The sequence below is a fragment of the Poecilia formosa genome, unplaced genomic scaffold (assembly GCF_000485575.1).
Source record: "Poecilia formosa unplaced genomic scaffold, Poecilia_formosa-5.1.2 Scaffold48, whole genome shotgun sequence".
NCBI classification, from domain to species: domain Eukaryota; kingdom Metazoa; phylum Chordata; class Actinopteri; order Cyprinodontiformes; family Poeciliidae; genus Poecilia; species Poecilia formosa.
Genome location: NW_006799987.1, coordinates 432,762 through 442,122, shown reverse-complemented (window position 1 = coordinate 442,122; position 9,361 = coordinate 432,762). Strand labels below are relative to the sequence as shown.

The 9,361-nt window shown below is 35.7% G+C and overlaps 2 protein-coding genes across 5 annotated transcripts in view; both read right to left on the bottom strand.

The window, feature by feature from the left end:
- The window catches only part of st14a (ST14 transmembrane serine protease matriptase a), an 18,130-nt gene extending 13,319 nt beyond the window's left edge, over positions 1-4,811 (bottom strand). The window contains exons 1-2 of the mRNA XM_007552331.2: positions 4,333-4,811; positions 484-637 (exon numbers count right to left, since the gene is read on the bottom strand). Of these exons, the coding sequence (XP_007552393.1) occupies positions 484-637; positions 4,333-4,377 (199 nt within the window). The 5' untranslated portion in view covers positions 4,378-4,811. The remainder of the gene's footprint in view (positions 1-483; positions 638-4,332) is intronic.
- A 3,029-nt stretch (positions 4,812-7,840) lies between these two features.
- aplp2 (amyloid beta (A4) precursor-like protein 2) overlaps positions 7,841-9,361 on the bottom strand; it is a 79,380-nt gene continuing 77,859 nt past the window's right edge. For all 4 annotated transcript variants that reach the window (XM_007552329.2, XM_007552330.2, XM_007552327.2 and 1 more), the window contains one exon: positions 7,841-8,670. In XM_007552329.2, coding sequence (XP_007552391.1) covers positions 8,569-8,670 — 102 coding nt within the window. In that variant the 3' untranslated portion in view covers positions 7,841-8,568. The remainder of the gene's footprint in view (positions 8,671-9,361) is intronic.

Sequence of the window (9,361 nt, the reverse complement as noted above, 5' to 3'; positions counted from 1 at the left end):
AGGAAGGAAGGAAGGAAGGAAGGAAGGAAGGAAGGAAGGAAGGAAGGAAGGAAGGACGGACGGACGGACGGACGGACGGACGGACGGACGGACGGACGGACGGACGGACGGACGGACATAAAAAAGGTAGGAAAGAAAATAGGCAGGAGGGAAGAAAAAAATAATGGAGGAAGGACACAAAGAGAACAGGTTTCGCTCTCTGCAGCGCCTTTCTTTGTTGATGTTGCTTTAAATCACCACACAAGTCTAATCTGCTCTTTGATTTTTAGTATTTTTATACTAATTTATCTAAATAATTTAGTACAATGACTTACTCCTCAAACTGCTTGGGAAAATCTTTCAGTTTCATAACAATAACCATTTATAAATCGACAAAATAACCTTAAAAATGTAATTTAAAGCGATTAAATTCCTTGTTTGTGTGCAGAAGACAGTTTTTCCCATTATAACCATTCACTAGTTAAAGCTGGAGGAGCTACTCACAGTGGAAATGCCAGACCAGCAGTCCGGTCATGAGACCAATAACAACAGCGAAGATCACGGCGCCGATCACAGCGCCCGTCTTCCCCGGACCCTTCTCCAGCTTTTTGCTATCCGCCGTTTGCAGGAACTCCACAGACTCCTCATACTCTTTATCCTGGAAAACAAAAGTAAATTAATTAATATGGAAAACATTTCAGCGTCAAGATTTAATAACTGAGAGTTTTAAAGTAAAATACTCCTTGACCTCCTTACACATTAAAGAGTTTTGCTTTTTTGCCACTTAAATCAACACTTTTTAATATCAGACAAGGATATCCAGTGAAATACTTCATATTATTTTATTAGTTAAGGGAAAATAGTTTTCCAAACCAATCTGACCCTATGTGAAAAAAGTAATCACCCCCTAAACTTTGTTACTATCTGTTCCACTTTGTTAGCTTCACCTGGTCCAGATTTTGTAATATCTTGAATGTTTTGCTGTCCAATAATTATGCTGTTTTGATGTCAAGTCAAGCAGAAAGGGCTCAGATTTTCACATGTTGACGTTATGCAGTATTTATTTATTACGGGTGCAAACAATCAATTCATGATTAATGGTCATTAATAGTTTATTAGACTATGATTAGTTCCAATAGATTAACTAATCCGCTTAGATCTTTTAGTGTTGTAGTTTGGCCGCCAACCAGCAGAAGGCGCCGCTGGTCATACTTAAAACAAAGATGGCGGAAGACACATCGGTCCGAACAGAGTCCGGTGTGGGTTGGAAAATCCACTTCATGCGTTTCTGTTTTGAAATATAAACACTCAGAAAACTCCTTAAGTTTCATCTTAACAGCGCTCATTGAGCAGAGGTAACGCATCCGTCAGCATATTATGAATAATGTAGCCGTTTGTTTTATGGAGACACGCTTTTCTTGATACAAAACTCAGGTTTTTAAAGAAATGGCCACTCATCAGTTAATCGTTTGTCGATCGATAAGCTCAATCAACGATCATTTGCATCCCTGGTCCAAATGTATCTTTGGCTATAATGATCAGGTTTACACTATATGAATGCTTTGTCACTGCATTTTAGGCAGTAACTTTTTTTTAAACAGGAATTTAAATGTTTGCACCTTTTAATGAATTTTTGTATAAAGAAGGCTTAGGATGTTTAATGAAAAATTTCCAGAATGTGCCAATGTTTTTATCCAATTAATTATGAGACTAATCGATAGAATATTCAGTGACTAAAATAATAGTTATTGCAGCAATAACTATTATTTATTTATAATTATTAGCCAATAATTACAGCAAAGCTTTAGGAAAGTTTTTTTCTAGACTCATGTTACCGACTTTGTCATCAGTTCTTGACTTCATTGCTTTAAGGTCTTTTGCTTACTTCGAGTCGTCAGACAGGTTTCAGTGAAGTGATTTAGTAACACTGCAGAGCTGACAATGAGGGGAGCGTGTGACGAGTGAAACGGAACAGCATAAAAAAAGGTATACAAAGCAACGTCATAGTTTAACAACGAAAGGGAAAAACTTTCCACAGAGAGCCAGGTTGGTTTGGATCGTTTCCACCTCAATAAATAAAATCATTAAAAACGGCATTTTGTATTCACTCAGGTTATTTTTTATCTGGTATTCAAAGTTATTGGGAAACAAATAAGTGACAAAAAGTATAAATAAGTTTTTAAGGAGGTAAAATACATTTAAGTACAGTAATTACTCCTTAAGCTGCCCACAGAAATAGTTTCTCCTGAGTCAGAAGTGTGCAACACTGTTTTCACTTTTGTTTCTCCTGATTTAATCTCCTTCACTGCAAATACACAAAATATTACCAAATATTTTTGATCTGGTTTCTAAAGCAAGTATCTTATTGCTCTTGAAAAATAACAAAACTAACTTAACTTTTCAGCAAGAAATATTAGCTTGTTTTAAGTCAATAATCTTATAAAATTGATCAAAAAGAACTAGTTTCACTGACAGATTAATTCACCAATAAGATATTTTCCCCATGTTATAAGTGAAATATAGTCTACCAGTGAAACTAGCATTTTTCATCAATTATTGGCTTAAAACAAGCTCCTATATCTTGCTAAAAACTTACTTATAAGTTAATTTGATCTTATTTCAAGTTTGTTGAGATATTTAGAAAATAAACTAGACAAATTACTTGGTAAGATTTTGTTTTCATTACTGAATAAAGAGCCATTAACGCCGGAGGTGGGACCGTAGCGCCTGACTCAGAGTGACGGAGCGGTTACTTCCAGGACATTCTCCACCGATTGGGGCGGGGAGGAAGAACAAAGGTTTCACCACGCACAATCCTGTCAAACCTGCTGGGAGCAAACCGCGACCTGACAAGTTCCTGAGTGTTTACTGCAGCAGAAACTGACAAACAACCGGGTTTACAGCTTACGCAACAGATCAAATAGGAAGACTCATTTTGTCTGAGATAAAAACGATCAACTCCAACTTTAGACCTCACTAATCTTTGATAACGATTGTCACCAAAACTGTGACATAAGTTTCAGCTGTAAGGACAGAAATACTTTCAGTTTTCACACACTCGATACTTCTGCACTGAAAGAACGCGTTGTACCGGAAAGCCTGAGGCCAAAGCTCAAGAAACCCATCTAATAGCAAAAAGCACGTTTTAAATCAGCGGAGCAGAAATGCCTTCAAGTTCCCAATGTTCATTCAGAACATAATCACACATTTACATACGTCACCTCAAATACAGTCCAAGCTCCTTCTTGGAAGGGCAGAGATCCTAAAACCTCCCCATTATTTTCAAAATATTGAGGCAAAAATCAGAAGAGAGTGGAAGAATTTATTGCAGAGAAATGTCTAATTTTCTTTAACTTCTCAGTTACTAATTTTGATTTAAACAGAGTAAAATGCATTACAAGATTATCCACGTTTATGAATCAAAAGCAGATCCCGAAACCTTTGTCTGTTTTTTTTTCTTTTTTCACTGAGCTCAGATAAAGTGCATGCAGCTGGGTGGGGCCTTCATAACCTGACCTACTGATCTTCATTCTGATCCATTTGGTTCTGACAGGTTGATGCAGCTCAAAATATAACAAATCTGGATTTTATTCTCACGATGCAATCAAATTATTCCTAAAAAAAGTGGTTCAAATTGTCCAAATATGAAGGGTTAGTTTCCATTTTAATTTGAAGTTATTTTATTGAGGACAAACCGTAACAAGTCTCAGGAATTTACTACCATTGACTTTTGAACTGTTGTTTTAATCAAAACATTGGTGTTGGTTTGAAAGTTGTTGCGCTGAAGGAGGAAGAGAGTCCTGGGTTAAATTTTTATTGTACAGGGTTCTTGGAAAACACGTCCCAGAAAAAGGTGTGTTCAGGTTAAGTAGGATATTTTTCCGCTTATCCTCCTGAAGACATTTTCTACTACAGAAATCAGGTCACCATTTTATTGCGACAATACTTTTATTATGAATTTAACCTACTAGGTGTAACCATTATTCATTTCTTTTTCAATGATCCCATTTAACACCAGGATAATCTAAAAACGATGCTTATTAATTAGGAATTTAGAGTCAAAACCAAAAATGTTTATTTTCCTTTTTTTTTCTCAAGATGACTGCAACATTTGGTTTCAGAAAGTTTTTTTTAAATCTTGAGTGAAACAAGTTTGCTGGTGAAAGATACCAGCTGATACAGCCCTCATCCTACTCACTGTTTGTTGACTGTACAACAATAAACACACACACAAAAACACCATCTTAATTCCCTTCATTCCGATTGCTTAAGGGGTTTAATATTCAGAAAATCATGGAAATTTTCTTTTGAAAAGCTGGAGGAGACAGCGCCACCCATCCGAGAAAAACTTACCAATTTTGGCATGTATTTTATTCCACTTTCCATGGGGTCCGCCATGTCGCTAGTTTTGTTTTAAAATATCCCCAAAAGTCCCTTTTCAGTCCTCTGAGCTCTTCGTGTGAGTTTCAGTAGATGGATCTACTGCTTCCCAGGTGAATCTGCAGGCCCAGCAACAGCAGGTGAATCCTCAGTTTATCAACAAAACTTCAAATTAAGCGTTAAAAAATGTCTAAAATATCTCAAAAGCGAAATAAAATACGGCTGCAGATCCAGTGGAGATGTCGGTTAGTTTCCACCTGAGCTGAAAATGTCCACCTGCTCGTCTTAAAGGAAGGACGGGCTCGGAAAAAGACTCCTTTCTTCCGGGAGCGTAGTTTCTGAGGGCGTGTCTTCCTGTTTACCTGAGAGAGCAAAACCCGAAGTCAACAACACAACCGGGCTTTATTCCCGTCACCAAAGAGTTAAACAACGGTACATGTGTTGGTTCAGGACACGGTTCTGATCCGCATTAGCTGCCAGGTTCAAACATTAAATGTTTAACTGTGGTTTGGTTCTCACCAGGTCTGAGCTGCCTACGCAGTCACGTGATCAGTTTTGTGTTTATGAAAATATGACTCATCTCCACTTCTGAGTTTCATGTGAAAGAAACATTATTTTCCTCGAAACATAAAAGAAACAAACCATAGGATGGGAAATGGGTAAACATGTTACACGCTGATGACAGAATTTATGTTTTCTGCGTTTCAGACATAATTACACACAGACTTACCAAGTATTTTAGGTTTAGTTTCTATTTCAAATTTCTAAGTACAATTGAAATAAAACAAAACGAACTTGCAAGTAACTTTTCAGCACGATATATGAGCTTGTTTTAAGTCAATAATTAGTGCTATTCCAAGACATTTAACTTGTAATATGACATTTTCCCATATTTAAAGTGAAACTAATTGACTTAAAACAAAATCATATCTTGCTGAAAAGTCACTTATAACTTAGTTTTGTCTTCTTTCAAGAGAGTAAACAAAAATACTTGGTAAGATGTTGTGTTTTTGCAGCATACCAGAATAAGTTGTTCATATTTTTATGTTTGTACAGGCAAAGTGTATACGTGTGAAGCAGCGGGATAAAAATGCAATTTGTTTATTTTTATTTTTTTAGGGAAAAGAAAAAGAGACAAATGTCAATTTATGCTGAAAAAGACAAATATTTGTTCTTCTGGCAAATTATTTCAGGATATTTTCCCATCCTGAGTTAATCTTTTTTTAACTGATTTATTTTAATTAATTAATTAATTAATTTATTTATATTTTTTGCTTTATATTTTTCTTTTTTTCCAACTAATTTTAATTTCCTTATATAAATAAATGTCATGAGGATGATTTGAAAAGGGATTAAACATGTTTCTTCACTAAGAGATTTTTTGTTTTTAGCATTGTTTCTGAAAGATCAAACCAAATAATGTTTTATTAAAGAAAAATACATATACCTTTACATAAACATATGATTATTGCTGGTTGTAATATGTAATATTTGTCAATTATTGTTGATGTTTTTGTATTTGACACAAAGTTTGTTTTTGGTGAAATTTAAATGATTGATCATCTACTGTAATAAAAATTAAATAGATACTGTACTGATGAGTTAACTAAAGGCAAGTTAAGTTGTAACAAATATAAGATTACTTTTTAACATGTGGGAATAAATGTGGGAATATTGATAAGTTTATACATCCATCCACTCTCTAAACAAAAGTTTTGGCATTTTGCTTCAAACTGCAAGTATTTCTGCACATGTTCAAAAAATAAACAAACAAAACCCTCCCAAAAATCTAAGCCAGAGTTTAAAAACTTAAAATTAGATTCTCGACTAAAACTTTGTTTCCTCAGAACAATATTCTCTCCTGTATTTTAAAAAATATAAGATTTTGTAAAATTTTCCAAACATCAGTTTAATAAAAAATGACGCGTTCAGTTGTTTGTTGTGAGTTTATTGATGTGTAACCCCTTGTAACCATAAATCTGTTTCCATTGGTGTTGATCAGTTTTAAATCACTAATATGCATAATATAATCAATGTCCCCTGGTCCTCTTCCACAGTCAAGCAGGCAGTTACGAGATCGAAGCTGTTTGGGTGCATAGTGAGACAGTCACATACAGATATACTGTCACAGAAAGAGGAAAAAGAAACTGGGAAATAAAATTAAAAACAGATTTCATATAAGAACAATGCACACCACAGAAATCCTCTTAAGAAAAAAAAAGCCATGATTGCAACATCAACTATACAGGCATACAAAGACGATACTAAGATAGAGAGAAAGGATTAGGCTTCACTTGTTTCGTGTCATCCTCTACCTGTAAAAATACACACAGCCAGCTCTCCGCCTGCGCAGACCTCCAGATCGTTTCATCGCATCATTAAATGTTTGTGCAGTTAATTCAGGGTTGATTCTCAGCCCGGTTTGGATCTCCAGAAGCGCTAAGCTCAAGATGCAACATCCACAAATCTATCTGTGAATATCTGGGAGTCAATTGTTTGACTTGGACAATCTGTGCAAAATGTAAAACAAAAAGAGCAAAGCTTCAAGGGAACCCATCATATACATAGTACGGAGAAATACATTCAGCTATGAACCATTTGGATAACGGATTTTTACAGCTTCCCGATTAGCAAAAGGTTGTGTTTGTGTTAGGGGTGCAAGTTATTGACTAACGAGTTAATCTAAAGTTGATTGAGTTTATCGATCGCATATAACGGTTAATTGATAAGCGGCCATTTCCTTAAAAACCTGAGTTTTCTCTCTTATCAAGCCAACGGACCGTCTCTCCATAAGGGGCTGTTTTTTATAATATGCCGACACTGCGCCATCATGCGGCATCTCAGGCTATTAAAGTAAAACTTGAGTGTTTATATTTCAAAACAGAACCGCGTAAAGGGCATTTTGCATCCCACACCGGATTCTGTTTGGACCGTTAAAAATCCCCGTACAGGAATCGCGCTCCGCCATCTTTGTTTCTGTCTCAGCGGCTCCGCTTATGAATGACCAGTGGCGCCCTCTGCTGAATGGAGGCCTAACTACAACACTAAAAGAAGATCTAAACCAGGGGTCCCCAAACTACGGCCCGCCTCCACATTTGGTCCGTGTCTGTTATGAACGCCGCATTCCAGGTTGAGTTCTTCGAAGCGATGCCTGTAAGTAGCAGCTTATACTTCAAAACGTGCCTTTATGTTAACATTATGAGAAATTAATATGTTAAAGTTACATTCCCTCAGTCCCAGTAACCGTTTCACTCATGGGTTTTGCCCATGTGCTTTCTGGGTAAAAATCAATCGAGAAACGACATTCACTCATTTTTATTATGAATCTTTTTGGGCTTCGCTTAGCTAAACAGTTTGTCTGGTTGCCTTGCTGTGTCAGATCAGAAAGTATAAATTTTGTCCTGATGCACAAGACTTTAATGAACTAATGGCACACAAAAATCTGACCAATTAAAGCAAAAGAAGAATTAGAAAAGTGGAGATTCAGTCAATAATGATGTTTGAGCTGGAGGTCTGCGGAGGTCCTCACCTTTTCCAACGCCTGCAAACATTCGAACCACCGAATAAAAATAAGGATAAAAAATAATAAAAACCCAAACCAATTTATAATCTCTTCCTTTGGGAAAAGGTAGAATAAAAACATCTAATTTTATATATATATTTTATGTATATTTAAACATTTTATGTATATTTGTTATTATAACAAAGCAAAGAAATAAACCATGATTTATTTCCCCCCCATGTGTTTTTTTAATCACTAAACATTTTGATTGGTACAAAGAACCTTCATATACAAGCAATCTATTGAGATTAAAAATAACACATTAAAACATCAATTATTTAATGAAACCCATCAGAGTCTGAATGATGGAGAAACTAAATGTAGTGCCAGTTTGATGACTAAAAAAACATTAGTTTGATTTGCTTTTCACATAATAAAAATGTCAGAAGAAATGTTATACATCTTGATCTGTCTTGATAATTACAGATAAATCGTTTTCTAGTTTGCAAACTGGCAGAAACATCAGACATGTGATCAAAAAGAGCTCTATAGTACAACAGTAGTAGAAGTAGTAGCATTACTTAAGGATTGTTTTGAACAAACCAGTAAATGGAGTTTGGATGTACGCAAAGGATTTTAACAATAGCATCATGTGTTATTGGTCAGTAGTATGTTCCCACTGTGGGCTCCACGGCGCCCCCTCTCAGTTAGATCTGCATCTGCTCCAGGTATTTGTAGGTGGGGTTTTCATAGCCGTGGTTCTGCATCTTGTTTAGGTGTCGCTCCTCTGGCGTCAGCATGGGGTCCACCTGCAAACAAGATTCAGATCATTATCAGAAAGACAACGCAGAGAGGGCAGAGCGTTCTGTCTGAGCTAATTCAGGTAGGGCTAAAACGATTAATCACGATTAATTGTTTACTATTTGACTCAAAAGGCCAGTTGCTGAAAGAACAATATACTTGTACCCGCTATTAAGACAACACTGTTCAAAAATATTTACATTTTTAAGAACCTTGGTCTGTAAATATGTTCTGCACAAAACTCCTTAGCTGGCAAAGTTTTGGCTTCATCTGGTTCAAATTCTGTCAAAAAATAAACTCCAATTAAGCGCATTTTCTTATCTAAGCAGAAAGGGTCGAGCTTTTCACACTGATAAGTGTTTTTTTAGCTGTAGAAGGATCCTTTATATTCACTAAAGTAAGGCTGTTATTGTATTCTTATTTAAAAAACGAATCAAATAGTTTATTTATATTTAAAATCTATTTCTAATATTGCATACAATAAGGTTAAATGGTTAAATGAAAAATCTGCTGAATGTTCCAAATTAACTATCTGATTAATCGATTAATCATCAGAATAATCATTAGCTGCAGCCCAACTGGTGAGTGGTTCCCTAAAAACAAATAAATCTTTATATTCCTTTCAGGCAATGTGTTTCAACCACTGAATCTCTAAACTGACTCAAGTCAATATTTTCCAATGCAACTTGTAAAATGCAA